This window comes from Octodon degus, unplaced genomic scaffold (assembly GCF_000260255.1).
Source record: "Octodon degus isolate 3935 unplaced genomic scaffold, OctDeg1.0 scaffold00237, whole genome shotgun sequence".
Taxonomy (NCBI): domain Eukaryota; kingdom Metazoa; phylum Chordata; class Mammalia; order Rodentia; family Octodontidae; genus Octodon; species Octodon degus.
The window spans coordinates 1,245,980-1,264,435 of NW_004524813.1; the positions used below are offsets into that span (position 1 = coordinate 1,245,980).

The 18,456-nt window shown below is 36.1% G+C and overlaps 1 protein-coding gene across 1 annotated transcript in view; it reads right to left on the reverse strand.

Annotated features, from left to right (window-relative positions):
• The window catches only part of LOC101565073 (ephrin type-A receptor 6), a 1,186,195-nt gene that overhangs the window by 720,855 nt on the left and 446,884 nt on the right, over window positions 1-18,456 (reverse strand). The window contains 1 exon segment of the mRNA XM_012512596.2: window positions 17,353-17,508. Within this exon segment, the coding sequence (XP_012368050.1) occupies window positions 17,353-17,508 (156 nt within the window).

Here is an 18,456-nt window from a genome sequence, read left to right on the forward strand (position 1 = left end):
ATATATAGAGAGAGAGAGAGAGAGAGACCAGCTAAAATTTACATTTTCAAAGTACATATACCTTAAATTCAGCATCATGTGTACTTTATATCTTTTGTATTCTCTATAACAAAATGGACTCTTTCTCATTATTTTTAGTATTCTTGTACCTACTTATCCCTAACTTGTGTAATGACTAAAATTAAAATCTGTTAAATCATTGATGTCATTATAGTAGACTGAGTATTTGAGTAATATTTTTAGATTTTTGTTTTATTTTATTATTTTATTTATTTATCTATTTATTTTTTGCAGTACTGGGGAGAAAAAGCCCCTCCTCTGTGTGGTACACAGGCGCTCCGTCCGCCCGCGCCATGCCCTCCTCCTCCACAACTCAGGATGTTTACCAAGTGAGTACCCCCCACTGAATCACCTAGTGTTGCTTCTAAACTAGCCAAGGTGACACAGTTTATCAACCACTACAATCCCTTAGCCTCTTCTTACCTGTTGTTGTATGCCAGTGCCTTTATACACGATAACAGTGAATTGCTTTGGTCTCTTTCTGCTCAGTGAAAATTCTAATTCATACCCATATAATCAGTTTTACTTTGGTTTTTATTTATTTATGCATTTAGTACAGGGGTTACAGGGTCTTACTATGTAGCTCAGACTCATAGTGATCCTCCAGTTTTCAGCCTCCCAAGCACTGGGATTACAGGTCCACACCACCATGGCCAGTCTCAATGGCCTTCTCAGTGCGCCCAGGGGCGGGGCCAACAAGGCATGCCGAGGACCAGGCAGTGTCCCTGACTCTGCCTAAGCAGGCGCTTAGTCTGCTGAGCTATCTGGCCAGCCCTATATTCAGCTTTAGATGCTCTCCATTTTGTGAGAATTCCCTGCTACCTTCAGGCAGAGTTAACAGCTCTTATTTTATACATGGATTTAAAATGCAGCTAACTCCAAAGTACTAAGTACTTAGAACACCCAAAAATTTACTTCATTCATTCATCACAATAACGCTAAACTAGCTAATATCCCTATCATAAAGAGGAAAATACTAGAGCTGGCCAATCATCCTTGTATTACATTGAAGCAGCCATATTCCTGTTTGCAAGTTTATGATGGTCAAGGTTCAACCACAGGTAACTTGTTTCCTAACTTTTGAAGAATAAATAGCTTTGTACAATCCCAAGAATTATATTTAAAATAATAAGAATTTTGACAAATATTGAGAAGTTCAAAGTCATAAACTTTGTAAGAGCCTGCTGTTACTGATCAAGGGTAAATGTATGTGACATGAAAATAATTTGAAGTAGAAGAGAATGCTTATATTATAAAAATGTAGATTCATAAAGACCCTTAGTAGAATGGAGAGCTACCAACTTTCAGTACCTATTACTCATTAGGAAAGAATGATACTTTTTGAAACTAAATTTGTGTAGATAGTTATAATCTTGAAAAGTAGACACATTTGGATTCTCAGAGCTTATACCATATGGCATGAACATAATTGGAGTTTGAAAAAATTATAAAACAGTAGTCATCAACTCTCATTATCAACATAGGAAAACAATCTCCACATGTCAATGTAAAACTGCAGAATAACTAACCGTAAGAATTAATATGTGGATATAGACCCAGAGCACAGGCTCAGCAACTGAGTGAGATGACCTGGGCCCACAGATCCTGAGTAGACCCAGAGCATAGGCCCAGCAAGTGAGGTGAGAAGACCCAGGGCCACCGGATCCTGAATAGACCAAGAGTGCAGGCCCGGTGTGGAACCCTTCAGCAGAACTCCCTGCAAAGAGGCTAGAGACAAGACCCACCCAGCTGATTCAGGAACAGAACATCTTGCCAAGTGACACAAAAGGCTCAAATCTAATGGCTGCAGCAGAAAGAAGTGGAGCACAGCAGCCAGATCCAAACAACACCCACCTGGAGGAATCTGAACTTCGTAGATCTGGACCTGGTGCTAAGGTAATAACTCTATCTATGCTCTACACCAAAGGTCAGAAGACAGGTATACAAAATGACAAAGAGAAGGAACAAAATGTAGTCTCTGGCCCCAAATCCACCCAGTACAAATGCAGAAGACACTAGCATAGAGGAACTGGAAATCACATGCCTGATATCTCTGAAATATCATTGGCAGTAAAGAAACAACTGCAGAAAGGTATAGAAGAAATCAGATCAGAAATAATTTCTGAACTAAAAAATTTAGTGATAACTATAATCAAAGAAGTATTAAATGCTTTTAAAGAATGCACTGATAAAAATAGCAGGGTATAAAAATGATGGAACCCCTGAATAAGCAATTTAGGAAAGAAATAGAATGTATGAAACAGGTTCAAAGTGGTATACAGGAAATTAAAACCTCAATCACAGGCTGGCAAAACCATTTGAGGGAAAGTGAAAATAGACTTTCTGACCTTAAAGATACCATTGCAGCAAGTGAAAAAGTAAGAAAAGATCTCTTAAAAACACCTAGGATGCAGGGAAAAATAATTAAATACCTGCAAGATGATGCAAAAATGAACAATGTAAGACTAATAGGCATTAATGAGAAGGAAGGAGTCAATACAAATGATAGAAAAAGAATATGGGTAGAAGTAATAGCCGAAAACTTCCCAAATATGGGGCAACAATCTGATATTCACATAACCAAAGCATATAGAACTCCAAATAACATCAGCCCAATGAAAACCACACCCAGACATATAATAATCAAGATCTCAGAAATTCAGCACAGGAACAGTATACCAAAAGCCACTAAAGAAAAGAAATAGATCACATTTAAAGGAAAACCCATCAGAATAACAGCAGATTTCTCTTCACAAACCATCAAGTCAAGAAGAGCATAGAACAAAGTACTTAAAGTCTTGCAAGAAAACAAATTCCAGCCCAGACTGATATATCCTGCAAAACTCTCTTTCAAGTATAATGGAGAAGTGAAATACTTCCATGACAAAGAACAACTAAAGAATTTCATGATGACAAAGCCAAACCTACACAGACTACTAAATGACGTTCTAGAGAGGGAGCAAATTGATCACAGCCCCATGAATGGGAATGGAAAGAACCCACCAAATAGGGCAAACAAGCACAGCAGAATAAGAGGCATACAATAGTTGTCTTTCATTTATTCTTTTGTGTTCAGCAGCAAAATATTTCCATCAGCACACTCTACAAATGGACTTCTCTTCTACCCTATGGGTCATGATTCCACCTGAGTCTACAGGGTGGATTCTAAAGAAATAGCTGTAGCTCAGTTCCACAAGTGACACCTGGTCACCAGTAACTGTCATGGTCATTATGCATGTCCACAGCACACTAGAACTTTGTGCAATATTCTATCCTCAAACTGTTAGAAGTGCTGGTCATTTATTTGCCATTCCAGTATTTCTCTTATGTTTTACTCTTAGTCCTTCTTTGCTATCATGAAAACTTATCTTAGTTCAATTGTTTTGAAACATTTAATTTTTAATTAGTATTTAATTTTCTGAATATTTCTTAATCTTAATTTTTGTTCTAAGATTTATACTATATCTTTGACTTACAATTTAGTTAAAAGGCATCATATGAAATCTTCTCCTAGTATTAGAAACTTTAAAAAGTATATTTCCATTTTCTGTTGACTTTATATTACTTCTTTCCTGTCTTTTATACACACATACACACACATACATAAAAAATACGTGTATAACTCAATATAAGATTGGTACTGTTTCATAGAAATCTGCAATGACCTTTAAATAAGGGTTCATCTAATATATCTTTTATATAGTTCTGTATAACTATCCCATTGAGAGCTCTTTATTGTTCATCCAGGAGCATACTGCAACTTCTCTTGCCTTTTGAATTATGTTCTTTGTTATTTCCTATATGTTACTTCTGGAGATATTAAAATATTTCAGGTTTGTATAACTAGAATGTCTTACTTTTAGTTTTCAAAGGTATGTTTGCTAAGTGTAAAATTCAAAGAGGACAGATCTTTTCTTTCAGTCCTTTAATTAGTCTAGTTTCTTACACACATGGTCCTTTTTTTCTTTTTAATGTGGAATAAGGTGCTATTTAATTTTGTTCTTCCATTGCTAATATTTTTTATGTATATGCTTTAATGATTTTTTTCTTTACAATAAGTTTTGGACAATTTCATTTTTGTGTATCTTGGTATGATTTTATTTAAATTTCTTGTGCAAAAGATTCATTTTTCTTGGAAATATGGTATTATATGTTTACCTGAATTCAGAAATTTTAAATCTTTAAATATTTATTGCCTACTCCTGTCTACTTTGACAATTCTAATTATATAAATATAAGTTTCTTGGTTTTGACAGTGAACTATTAAGACTGATCTGTAAATTCTTTCTTCATTTTTATTTTGGACAATTTTTATTGTTATATTCATTTATGTTTGTAAATAATTTATTTTCAATTTGCAATCTATTAAAAAATTAAAAAAATAATTAATATGGTGTTATGGCTGCTCAAATCAAGAGTTAATAATTAAACATCACACTAAAATAGAAATGAAAATTTTGTAGTTGGCCTTAGGTCTTTTGAATTAAGTATCATCCACCTTCCCTAATACTTTGAAAACTAATGTACGTCTATATACAGACCCTTCTGTGTTTGAGCCAATTTCTTGTAAATAAGCATTCATTCGGAGTACAATAAAGAAACACATAGATTTTAAAAAGTGTTCTAACTTGGGATGAAAAGATAATTAATGAATAGATTCAAATGAATAAATAAAACTTCTTAAAAATGCATAATATTGTAGGAATAATTATGAAGATACTCTTTAGATCTGAGTGCCTTCTTGGCTGGCACATGTACAAATAAATGACAGTGGGACTATTCTGAGGTTTTTCTCTTGGAGAAAACTGATTACACTGGCCTCAAATGGTATCTTAGCTCAGCCACATCAGCTAAATCCATTATTTATTCTTATAAAGTAATCTTATTCTAATTAATTTGATAAAAGAACCTCTGCTAAAATAATAATTATTGTATTTTTGTTTAGAAAACTCAACTGAGGCACAAGTGAAAGTGCGTATTTGTGGTCCATATTGGAGAGATGGAAATTCATTATATACATGTGTCTACTCAACAGTGTAGAGTTGTTTAAATTTCAAAAATACAGCACCAAAATATGAGTGAATTATTTTCAATAAAGTAAATAAATAATGTAACACAACTTTCAAGATAATAAAATCCATTCTTTCAATTTCTCCCTTTGTAAAAAGCTTCTGCAAAATTGTGGGTTCTACATTGTGTTTGCAATGAATCACCTAACCAGTCAATTGTGCTTTTGATTTCAGTTATGAGGAGGAAGATCAATGAGGCAGACTAGGTTGCTCCACACCATGTTTGATCTTGGGAGAGAAAACTATAAAGAAATAAGAGGATGGGAGTGCAAAGACAGCAAGGAGATTCAGAGACCGGGATTCTCAGTGTCTTGAGCTGTCCTACAAGGACCTGAGCAGAGCGGCTGGGAAGAGCAAAGAACTTGCTTCCTCAGTGCAGCTGCTATCTATTCTATTCACAGCAAGCAAGAGAGAATAAGGACTTCCTGAAGTGGCCAATTATTGCAGCAATAAAGAAATCGTTCTTTATCATGTTATCTTTGGAGCAAAAGTAAATTGGAGCTTTATGCTTTCTTCCCAGCCACTACCATTGTATATCAAATAGAAAGACAAGATGTTTGCCTCTGTAGTGGAAGGACTTGAAAGAAACTGTTTTCAGTCACAAGGTATTTGATTAGATGTTTAAATATTTGCAACACAAGCAAACCAAACATCCTTTATGGTGTATGTTAGGATTATATACACATACAACTTACGTTTTTTGTTGGAACTTTTCTAAGCAGACATCATAGATTTTTTTATATATATTAATCTTATAGCACCTATTAAGCAGCTTTAAATACCAATTTCCCCAATGAGTTATACATGAGAAATTCCAAATAAAAGTGATAAGGCCGTGGAATCATATTTTTCTAGCCTCTCATTCCTCATCTATTTGATTCTGTTTTCATTTCTCTCCATGCTCTTTTTTTCTGTTTGAAAAGTACTATTTTAGCAACTCCTATCTTCCTACTTTGTCTCCCAACCTCAGTGAATATTTTTCCCAGCTGGCCTAGAAAAGCCTTAGACAGCTATTCTGAGAGCAGAATTGTTGGCAGGCTGCACCGTCTCTGTGAGCACCGTTCTCAGGCGCAGCCCTCTCTGACCATGCCGGATCCTGCAGAACGTCCTGCACAGCGACCCCGCGCAGTTCAGACTACATGTCGCAAATCACCCGAGAAACGGTTAACAGCAGATTATTAAATGGATGAAGACATCAGGAAGAAGCATTTCAATTTTTTTGTTTTCAATATGTTATTCCTGTTTTCCTTTATATACTTAAAGCTCATACAAAAGGGACACACTGAATAAATTTTTAAAAGCAAATAGACTGAACTCTCTAAGTATGTTGCTGGTACAAGGCACTAGAATTGTATGTGAAGTCGGGAGTGATAGAAACACTGGGCCTCAACCTTGAATGTTCTTGGATTGCAGTACAATTTGGGCCATGGGCAGGCTTGGAAAGGTAAGTAGAAGTGGTACAACAATAAAGGCTTTTTGTGTTGTCCTAAGATTTTGTTGCATTTTTTTGTTTTAAAGACTATGATTTCTAATTTTGTGGGAGAATAATTATGAGATGGAATATAAAATGAAGGAGACTTTCCAGGAGATTATTAAATAAGTTCAATAAAGAGTGACGGTCTTAATGGAAACGTTGGCTGGGAACTGATGTGAAGGAACAGAAGAAGGAATGCTGCAGAATAGAGTTGAGTATGTCAGGGTCAGGGCTGGGGTGAGGACATTGAGGTATATGTCCTGACAGCACACATAAGCATGAAGAAACATTAGGATCATGACAGAAGAACGGGGGTGGATGAACACATCAGAATACAAGGCAGTAAAATTGCCCTTGACAGGTTATACTTGAAATGGTTAGTTTTCGCATCAAATATTAAGTGCCTGCTGTATGTCAGATGCTATTATGAAGGGCGGGCATGCAGTTTAGAAAGAGCATCCACAACCCCATGGCTCTTATAATCCAGTATGAGTAGAATGGTGATAAACAAAAAGCAACTATATAAATAAACCAAGTGTTTATAAAGAATCATCTAATACATAACCATAAGACACAATGACATAAAACAGGAAGTGGAACAGATTTTACTTCTGAATGAGTGGTGAGAAAATGCCTGTCATAAGGGCTGTTACTTGATCCCTAATAGTGCGAAAACATGGCCATAAGAAGTCTCACGAAGGGCCTGGCAAGACAGGTCAACGGTCTAAAGTGCCTGCTTAGGCAAATGCAGGGAAGGCCATTTGAACCCCAGCACCACATGCCACACCAGCTCTGCCCTCCAGGGTGGGCTGAACTGGTCATGAAAGAAGAAAGAGAAAGAGAGAGAGAGAGAGAGAGAGAGAGAGAGAGAGAGAGAGAGAGAATAAATCTCACAGAAAGACCATTTCAATTATACAAAAGAGACGTCACCAAAGTAGAGAACAGGGTTTGCACTCTTGAAGCACAGGGGTTTAGTAAGCAAACAAAGGAATGAGCAAGGCTTCCTGGGGTGGACAGGCTGTCAGATGCCTCAAGCAGTTCACTATAAGATTAGGCACCATGCAAGAAAAGACTGGATGCAAATAAAAAGACGAGCCTCATCTATCTACAAATGATATGTATGCTTTTACTTTTAAAAATTATTTATTTATTTTTGTGGAGTACAGGGTCTGGCTATAGAGCTCAGACTCACAGTGATCCTTCTGTCTCAGCCTACCCAGCGCTGGGATTACAGGTGTGCATCACCACACCTGATTTTGGAGGCTGGCATGGGGCCAGCACGGTATGCTGTACCAGGGATTGAACCTGGGCGCTTGTGCTTGCCAGGTAGGTGCTTAGACTGAAGAGCTATCTTCCCAGCCCACAACTGATATTTAAAACTATGAGAAAGAATTAGGGTGTGTGACAAGAATGCCAAGCAAGGAACATGGGGAATGTTGCCATTTAACAGGTGAGCAGAAGAAGAGATGCCTCCAGTGGCAATAAAAATGGTTAAGAAATTAAGAGGCTGAAACAGAGACTGCAATGTGTTGGGTTGAAAGGGAGAGCAGGGTTTCAAAATAAAAGAGTAGTAATCACCATTACATGAAAAACTACCAAAACGTTTGTAATATAAAGTGGCAATGAAGATAATTGGTGAACTTATTTTGTACAATTTACTCCAGGTAGAAAGGAAACATTTAACTGTAGTAGAGTGTGCAGCAAAATTCTGAATAAGAAAGAAGAAAATTTTAATGTGAAATGTAGCCACAACAAAGGAAGAGTACATTTCCAAGGTGTCTGCTTTGGAAGAGAAAGCCTGAGCTAACCGGACTTTCAATGATAGAGATTTGAATGCATATCATATGGGATAAGAAAGAAGTTATGAGTGCAAACAGTCAGAAAAGGAAACAATTTTAGGGCTTTAAATTTATGTGAGTTATATGAACATCTATCTATTTGATTTTTCCTTACTGTGTTACTTGTTAGTCAAATATCCTAGCTATTTCTAAAACCTCATACATTAAAACTACAGTTACTTTTTTCCCTGCTCTGATACCAAGGAACTAATGTTTGTTTTAAATTCTTGATAAGTTCTCCAAATATATTGTTTTAAATGCTAACACTGACAAAACACTAGAAAGCGATGGGATTGAAAGTTTGCCTGACCTAAATTGTGATTTCTGCATCATATATCCATAGATTAACAAAGGATGGAAAATTCATTTAGATACAGGATCCAGAAGTTAAAAGAGCTGTATCTATTGAAATTTAGCTAACATTTGCAGCTAATGAAAAATAGAAACGATTGTTGGATTCTAAGACTTGAAATATTTACATCTTGCTTGACTTAGCATAGTTCTCTAAGGCTAATCGTTCAATGGCCTCCTAATTTGCCATTTTCTTGATTTTTTCCTTATGCTTATCATTTAATCTATAGGAGTCATGATATACTGGATTTTACCATCTTTGTTTTATCTATTTCTGTTCAATAATTACTAATGTCTCTTAGTAATAGGGCAGCATCTAGAAAACATTACTCATGTCCGATAGAACTGCTGAATGATGCGTACTTGTCAAAACGTGTTGAAAGCATGTTATACCTTGTCCAGCAAAAAGGCAAGGAAGGAATCATCACTCATACACAAAAACATGAATGAGGTGACAACACAGGCCTGGGCTGTGACTTGCCATCTCTCCACAAACGTGGTAGGTTCCAGTACTGAGGACTACAGAGGAAACTGCTCATTCAGAAGTGCAGACATACAAAATATTTCTAGTTTTCTTCTCTTATAAGGCATTTAGGGGTATTTTTATTTCTCCTTCTTTCTTTTTTCTTTATTTTACTCTAATGTTTTCTTTTTTTCTTCCATGTTCTTTCCTGCAGCTTTTAATGAATTCTGTTAATTTCCTTTCACTTCTTAATAAAATTCTTAGTCTCACTTATCTGTCTTCTTATTTTCCTTTTTTTTTGTCAGATTTTACCTTTTTCCCATCTCCTCCATCTTAGTTGATATTATTATTAAGCTTTATTAATCTTTACATGTTTAATTGATTTATGCTTTTTTTTTTTGTGGTACCAGGGATTGCACTCAAGACCCTGCGCTTGCCAGGTCAGCGCTTATTCTACTGAGTAATCTCCCCAGCCCTATGTTTTTATTGTTGAATTCTTTTGAATTATTAGTGTTGGTACGGTTTGTTGTATCTGGTAGATATTTAGTGTATGCGATTTGTGTTTGTGCTCATATGATAATTACAGATCTTGTTTCTATTAAGCATAGTAAAGTGGTATCATATATTGATTCTTATGGTATGGACAGTATCCAGTTCGCCTTTTACTCTATTATTGTTGTTAATTTTGTTGTTACTACTGCTAAGGTAGAATGGTTGTGGCTATTAGTTGGTTTTTACTGGCATAACTGGCTTATCTTTGTATCAACAACACATTCATTTCCAGATAAGTGGGTGCAGGGCCAATTCCACCACATCCTCCCACCCTGACATAGAGAAGTGGAGCCTCTCCAGGACAGAGCCAAAGGCCTGTAGCCAGCTATTCCCAGAGTACGTCACAGGAAAGCACACACTGACTAAAGAGAGCTCCATGAGGGCCACTGTGATCAGCTGCAAGCCTCAGTGCGTGCATGCCTGTGCGTGTGTGCTCACGCACACACTTATTATAATACACAGGAAACGTGAGAACAAGGCAGTAAAATGCTTCCAAAAACCTGGTACTCACCCAAAAGCTAATAGAGAGGGCATCAATGGGAAAGAATCCAAAAGCCAAACAGCTAAATTATACAAAATAGTAAAAAGAGGGAAAAAACCCACATTAATGTATTGCTCAGTAAAATAAAAGATCAAATAAAAAATAGATAATGGACCTAGCATACAAATCAACCATTGAGCATCAGAAGACACTAATATAGAGCTAGCTGAGTTAGGAAGAAACAAAAAAGAAATTAGCCCAATACCTACTAGATATATAAAGAAAACTATTTTAAGAGTAATTGGAAATAGTGAAAAATCGTAGGACAGCATGAAAGGCATTAAAATTATGTTTTTACAGAAATAATAGTGGAAATTTTCCAAATACATGAAAAGAGTTTAACATATAGCTAAGTGAGGTATAAAGAATCTCAAATAGATAAAATCAGACAAGGAATTATTTATGACACGTCATACTCAAAATCTTAGAAGTCCAACAAAAGGACTGAATTATAAAAGTTGTTAGAAAAACAAACAATTTGTTTAAATGTAAACAAATTAGAATTACAGCAGAATTTTCAACATAAAACTTCAAGGCTAGATCTTGAAGTGAAGTTTTTCAAATCCTAAAAGCAAACAAGTTTCAACTCAAGAGGATGGAACCTGAAAAATATCTAAAATTAATGGAAAAATTAGGACTTAACTAACAAAGAACACCTTAATGAACTTGTGACCACCCAGTCAGCAATCTGAAATTTCTCAAGGGTACCCTAGAAGAAGAAAATAAAGCCATCAGTGCCAGAGTCCAGTGGAATAACTCCCAGTCCTGGTGAGACGTTAATTGGAAAGGAAAAATGAAGGACCAGAAACAGAAAAATAAAGCAATGACAAGAGTAAGTCAGGGCTTTTCAGCAATCATTATCAATGTGCATGATTTCAACTCCTCAGCCAAAGGTAAGGATTAGCAGATTAGATCAAAAAAGGAAATTCAGCGGTATGCTGTACACAAGAAGTATATTTAACCCCAAAAGAAAAGCATAGATTAAAATCAAAGGATGTAAAATTCCACACAACAGAAGCATGCAAACAAGCAGGAATACCTATTCTATTTCAAGACAAAGTGGACTTCAAGCCAAAACTGAGCATGAGAGAAAGAGAGGAGTGCTACATGCAGCTTCAGGGCAAAACCAACAGAAAGAGATAACAACTTTATGGATATATGCTCCAAAGGCCAGCATACTCGAGCTCATACAAAACTACTGGACAAAATATATCAGAAAAACTTCTCCACAGTTATATGGGGGAATTCAATTCCATTATCACAAAATGACAGGTCAGTTGGACAAAAAAATAAATCCACAAAGAAAATACCACATTTTAACCACTCCTTGGAGCGAGGGCACTTTATCCATTACCTACAGAGGGTTCTACCACATAAGAAAGCACGTTCTCAGCAGAACAGGGACTGTTTCTCCAAAACTGAGCACATATTACATCATGAATCACTTTTTAATAAAAAAGCAAAAATACCTCATCCATATTATCACATCATAGTGTGCTGAAACTAGAAATCAAGAGCAAAAGAAACTGCAGAAAGTATGAAAATACATGGAGATTGAACAGCACACTCTTCAATAATCAATGTATCACAGCAGAAATCAAGGACGTTATTAGAAATTTTCTAGAAAGAAATGACAGTGCCATTTGGGTTGGTTACTTTTCTCTCACTGCTGGGACCAAATACTTGATGCCCAAAATTAAGGAAGGGAAGGCTTATTTAGCTCACGGTTTGTGGAGGATTCAGGCAATACTCAGCTGGCTCCAAGGCAGAGCGGCACACGTGAGAGGGCAGCGGCTCATGGTGGTAGAAAACAGCAGAACAACAAGAGCAGAAGGGAGGAGCACCAGCAGCGGAGGCAGAGGCCAGCCTCTCTCTTCCCTTACACTGCCTTCGGGCTGGCTGCCCCAGATCGGGTAGCACTCATGCCCATAGTCCTAGCCTTGGACCACGAATTAATCACAAACTCTAGAACTGTGCCCCAGTGACTACATGAGGCTTTGGGGGGACAACTACCACAAACCATAACACTAGTAGAACTTATCAGCACCTAATTGACATAATACAAAATTCCTAGGAAAGTGATTATGCTGTGAATGCCCACTTCAGAAAATAGAGGGATCCCAAATAATCTAATAATTCATTAAAGACCCTAGACAAATAATTCATTCATTCTTTGTATGGTGTTTTTATTCTCAATTTCATTCATTTTTGTTCTGATCTTTATAATTTCCTTACTTCACAAGTGCTAGCTTTGCCTTTCTATTTGTATATCTTCCTTTGAGTTCTTATACTAGGGAGATGATACGATATTTATACATGTGGGTCTGGTTTATTTCACTTATGAGTATATCTTCAAGTGGCATCTACTTAAATATAAAGGCTTCAAGTTTATCATTCCTTATAACTGAATAATACTCCACTGCATAAAAATACCACATCTTTTTCATCCATTCCTCAGGTGAAGGGCATCTTGGTTGTTTCCAAGATTCAGCTATCACAAATTGTGCTGCTATAAACACAGGCACATATATGATATGATGTTTTCAGTTCCTCTGGGAAAATTCCCAGTAGGGGGATAGCTGGTTTGAATGAGATTTCCAGTCCTAGTTTTTTAAGGAGTTTCCACACTGATTTCCATAAAAGCATTACACAATTAAAAAGAAAGCGAGAACTTGAGGATTAGTTAACAAAGAGGGCAAGGAGAAAAGCATGACAGGGGAAAGTCATACATTTATTTGCACAGGATCGGAAAGGCAATGGTTCTAAGAATCTCCAGCATGTTTTTGAAAATAGCAGTTAATTGGTAGATCTCTCACCCTGACTATATATGTTGATACCTGTGAACGAAGCAACTGCACTGAAGAAAGCAACGTGTAGTGGTAGAGTCATGCTTGTAATGCCTGTCATTGTGGTCTTCTAATTATGTACTGCTTGTCATGACATGCCTATTATGGCCATACTGTCTCTCAAGTGAAGGTTTGTTTAAAAGTGAAAGGTAATGAATGAAAACATGAGACAAAAAAGTCACAGGACTGACCTGCTACAAGGAAATATTGTTAGATTTCTAAATTTCTGTGTAAAAATATTTCAATGCTTATTCTTATTTTTGAATTTTTTTATCTTTTTAATCTTTTTTCTTCATATTCTGGGGGGAATAGAAGTTTAACATCAATACTCGAAGGAAAATACCTGTTTCATGTTATGTCTAAGATGTTTGATATTCAGACAGATAGTGTGTTTTAAGCTCAACTGCATGTTATAGGGTAATAATATCATTAAGCTTCCCTTCTGGAGGGTTAACAACTTAAGTTTGCAGACCAAAAATTATAGAAAAAGAAGGGCTACAAGGACAGCCAACATTTTGGCCTTAGCATTTCAAGGTCAGTAAGGACTCAGGAAATAGAAGAACCTGAACTGTAACATCGTGTAACTCAATTTTGTCCCAAATTTTCTGATCAAGAAGATTTTAGGGCCACAGAGGAAAGTGATTGATGATGTAGAGTGTGCCTAAGGAGAATCACATGGAGAGAAAACATTCTCTCAAGCTTTCACAGAGAGCAAATTGCTCAAGCTATGGCTGTGACTCATCTACATGGCTGACACTGACGCAGGATCTATAAACTGAGGTATAGGGTTTCAGGTTAAATCTTGAGAGGATATGACTGACCTTATCAGATACAAAAGTTATATTTCTTGTTATATAGGTCTTGCTCTTTTATGGTCTTAACTATCTAACAAATAACTATGAAAATTAAGTATAAAAATTAAAGCCATATTAATATGATGAGCTGTAAAATGCTCAAGTCAACAACTTCAGGCATTGACAGTCTTATGGAAAACCCACTACTATTATGAACTAGTGGACTATATTGGGATATTTTGCTGAATTCATGCACCTACAGTATTTAAATGACAATGGAGTGCCCTTCTCCAACAAAAGGGGGATACAAATGAATGACCATTTTGGATCTGTATACTCAAAACAATTAGGATAGATATACAGCTCCATTCTCTTAATTCAATGAATAGAAAGGTTTGTTGTCATAGTGTTTGAAACAGGCTATTATGTCTACATCTTGTACAATGAATAACCACTAAGACAACAATATGCAATGTATTAATTATTGAAACTGTGCCAGTAATCAGTTTTGAAACTGTCTCATTGCTATTGGGGAGGAATGACGAAAGGAGGAGACTGGGATATAAAAGTGGTTAAGGGGTGTTATGTCCAGGAACCGAGTCCCAGTCAGTATGTACTATAAACATGTACTAATAAAAATATTTTTAAAGTCAGTACATTATTTCCTTCCATCTATAGAAATGCAAGCGATGACTGCTATTAGCCTAGCACAGTAATAACCACATAAATCATTTAGTATTCGAAAACTGATCTACCAGAAGATTTTAAAATATAAGAGCTTCCTTTATTTAACCTTTACAGAACATGAACTATCTGCACAATGCTATCTTTATTGCTTTTCCATTATTAACAAGTGTCCATCCACACCTACCTAGTAGGCCTCAAGACTGCCTCAGATACTTAGGATCTGAGAGACAGTGTACTTCCTATTAAACTCTACTGAAAACTGACTTAGCCAGGCCAGAACTGCCTCTCCAGGAGGCAACACAGAGAAGCCTGGACAGCGGACTCTTGGAGCTGCAATAGAAAAGTCCCTTTAAAGTTTCATGTTGCATTGTTCTGATTTTGGGTTCCCCTTAGGGCAACTTAGATCACTAGCACAGGCCACTCCAAAATATGACCCTCAGGCACAAAGATTATTTTGAGCTCATAATTTTGAGAGATAATAGACAACCTAGGAGGGGCTCTAAAGCCAAATACACGTCAATCTTTCCTAGGGGACATGCAAATCAGTAAAGGAAACCCCCGTTTAAGTGGGAGTTTTGCTGTCTATTGAGGAAGATGACTGGACAGACACTCTCCTCCTGAGGATGACTCTAACTAATTGTGCACAATGCACTTGTCTTTATTGTGATTTTCTTGTCTATTTCATCTACACTTTCCTCTACCAACATCCTTTTTGGTTGGTTTCAGCTTATTGAAGCCTGAACTCAAAGCTACCTCTGGAATTTGCACATTCTCTGCGTATCTCCCCCTCCCCCATATGTTAGTACACTCTCGCTTTCCTGCTGGTATATCTTTCGTTGCAGGCCTCCATCACACTTAAGAACTACAATGATAGAGACTCAGGTGTGTCGTCCTCCTCAATAGCAACAATGGCACACTGCTTCCTGTCCAAATTTCTGCCTAATGATGATAGAATTAAACATTTTTTTTTCTTCCAGGAAGCCAATAGAGGCTAGTATTTCTTTTTTAATATAGTATACATACCAATCATTTTGACTTCAATAAAGAAATTGAAGTAACCAAATGAGAAGCAGATATAAACCTACATCTGTTTCAATAGTGACAGGGTAACTCATGCGTCCACGGCCATTAATGCCGCATCTACCTCCTTAGCTAGTGTCTCATTCCAGGGAATGAATCTCCCTATGTAGTCTATTATATCCCTTAAAGATTTTGAAGGTGGGAATCATTTTATCTTTTCAAAATACCAGTTGTCTATTTATGGCCTATGAAAAAAGAATCCCTCATCACTCAAGTAGGAACTTACTTTCTGCTCCATATGCAGGTTTTATTTATTTATTTATTTATTTATTTTTTTGGCAGTACTGGGGATTGAACTCAGGACCTTGAGCTTGCTGGGCAAGTGCTTATTCTACTGACTTATCCACCTGGCCAGCTCATATGCAGAATTTAAGAGATACTTATTTGGCAGAGTTCTAGCTATAAAAAGTTCCATATATTTAAACTGTATCATATCCATATTAAACTGAATCACATCATCCATATATGATTTATATATAACAATATACACTAATTACAGAAGAAAATATATAATAATAACAAGGATTTACTATTACAAATTATTTTATAATTAACTGAGAAATAGTAGTTATAATTGTTGTTTTTCTACTTAAACTATAAATATATGATCAGGAAAAAGATCTAGCAATTTTCTAAAGAAAATATTCAAACTTTTCAATAGAAAGCAAATATTACACTTACTAATGAATATATTTCATTGTTTATTAAATACATTTTTAAAAATCATTTTATGCTAAAATATATAGTTAAACACAAATATATGAAGGGTATCTTTAAGCTTAAAAACTGAGACATCTTTTGTCTCTAAAGAGTAGGTGATATAAATCTGAATCTACATTACTTTTGCTTCTTCAGGATTATATAAGCAATATTTTTGTGCCCATTGATCAAAAGAATGACAAATTTTCAATAGAATATCTTGTTTATAATTTTAAAAAGGCTTTGTAACTAAGCGTGTATTTTACTTTTGTCTACTTTAGTGCTGTGTTGATATATTTACTTTTATTTTCTAATGTATAGGTATTTCACAAGACAAATAATTGCAGAGAGAAATAATCTAATATTCTGAGTATTAAAAGTGTTAAAATAACTTTCACATTTAGATCTAACATTCTCCTGGCTCCAACCAAAACAATAAAGAAAAACTGAGAGGTGAAATATGGACCAACCCAAAAAAAGCTTCATTTAAGAGAAGTTCTAAGGACATCCAAGCTCTCCTTCACACCAAAACTTTATATTCCTAAATCGACGTGGCTTAAAATGGTTAAAATTGAGAAGAGAGGTCTTGTTTATGACTTCTAATCTTTTCTTAATCTGTTGTAAATTAGCAACAGCAGCACTTGCTTAGGTAATATTTGCAGAGTGTCAAATTAATGCCTGTATTAATGCATCAAGAAGTGTAGATTTTGAGCAGTAAACACAGTTTTAAAATTATTTCAAAAACAATGATTCAGAGAAGAAAGGGCTCTTTCCTTGACTATTAGGAAAGACAATTGATATGCATGATATAAGACTTCGTACATTTGTCTATTTGCACAGTGTAAAGAAACTCAAGGGTTTGGACACGGGATTTCCAAATGCAAAAACATAGACTTACTGGTGCACGCCATGGAAGGGGGGTCTTTTTCAGCTCTGAAGTAACCCTTCTCACACTGACACACAGAAGTGGCTTCCTTGTAGCTCAGACTGTGTGGAGGACACTTAGAGCACTTTGTGTTTCCAGCAAATGCTTTATAGAATCCTGGTCTGCAAGCTGTAAAAACAGGAAAAACAATTCACTTTTAATTATTTTTCTAGATGATGTTTTGGCAGCATTTATATTTGGAGTCTAAAGAGTTCCGAGTAACACACACGGTAAAGTAAGTATATGTGTTAATATCAAAAAAGCAAGTTAGCTGTTTGTGATGTCAAGCCTAAGTGTCATCTTGATTGGTACTTTGTAAGACATTACACGGTATGTTCAGGCAGATCATAAGAACTTGAGCATGGGGCCTACATCGGACCTCTCTCTCCTTCTCTGGCACTGTTCCCTTTTCTGTCCCCCAGCAGCCAGGAACTAAGCGATCTTGCTCTACCTAATCCTTCTGCTATGACATACCAATACTGGAGCCAGTGTATCACATACTGAACACTTCGAAACCATTAGCCAAAGAAACTTTTTTTTTTAATTGTGAATAGTGGATATTTTCTCTCAGCAAGAGGAAATCTGACCAATATGTTACTCAAAATCACTAAGAAAATTATGATCTATTTTATCTGAGGTTGCTAAACTTTAAAATTAGTATATCTGAAGCCTATATACACACTCATACACACAAGCAAAAACACACACACGATCTACTAGTGCTTCACAAGTGTAAGGATCCTCGTAACTGGCAATACAAGAGATGGCTTTGGAGCTCTGGAAAATGGCATTAAAAACACTGAGCCACACTGTGAATGACGCATTCGCATTCTTCTTCTTTTTTTTTTTTGTATCCAGGGACAAAGACTTGGTTTCATCCTGGTATATGTTTAGGTCACTTTTTAGTAGCTAAGTTTTCTCTAGGGTATGAGGTATGTAATATATTTTGTGTTTCATTTTATGAAAGGAGAAGGTCAGTGAAATCCCCTCAGGATTTATCCTGAGATCCTGTACCTCAGAGTGTAGAACCTTTGTCAGTGTTAGCCATGTGGATGAGTCACGGCCATTGCTTGGCCA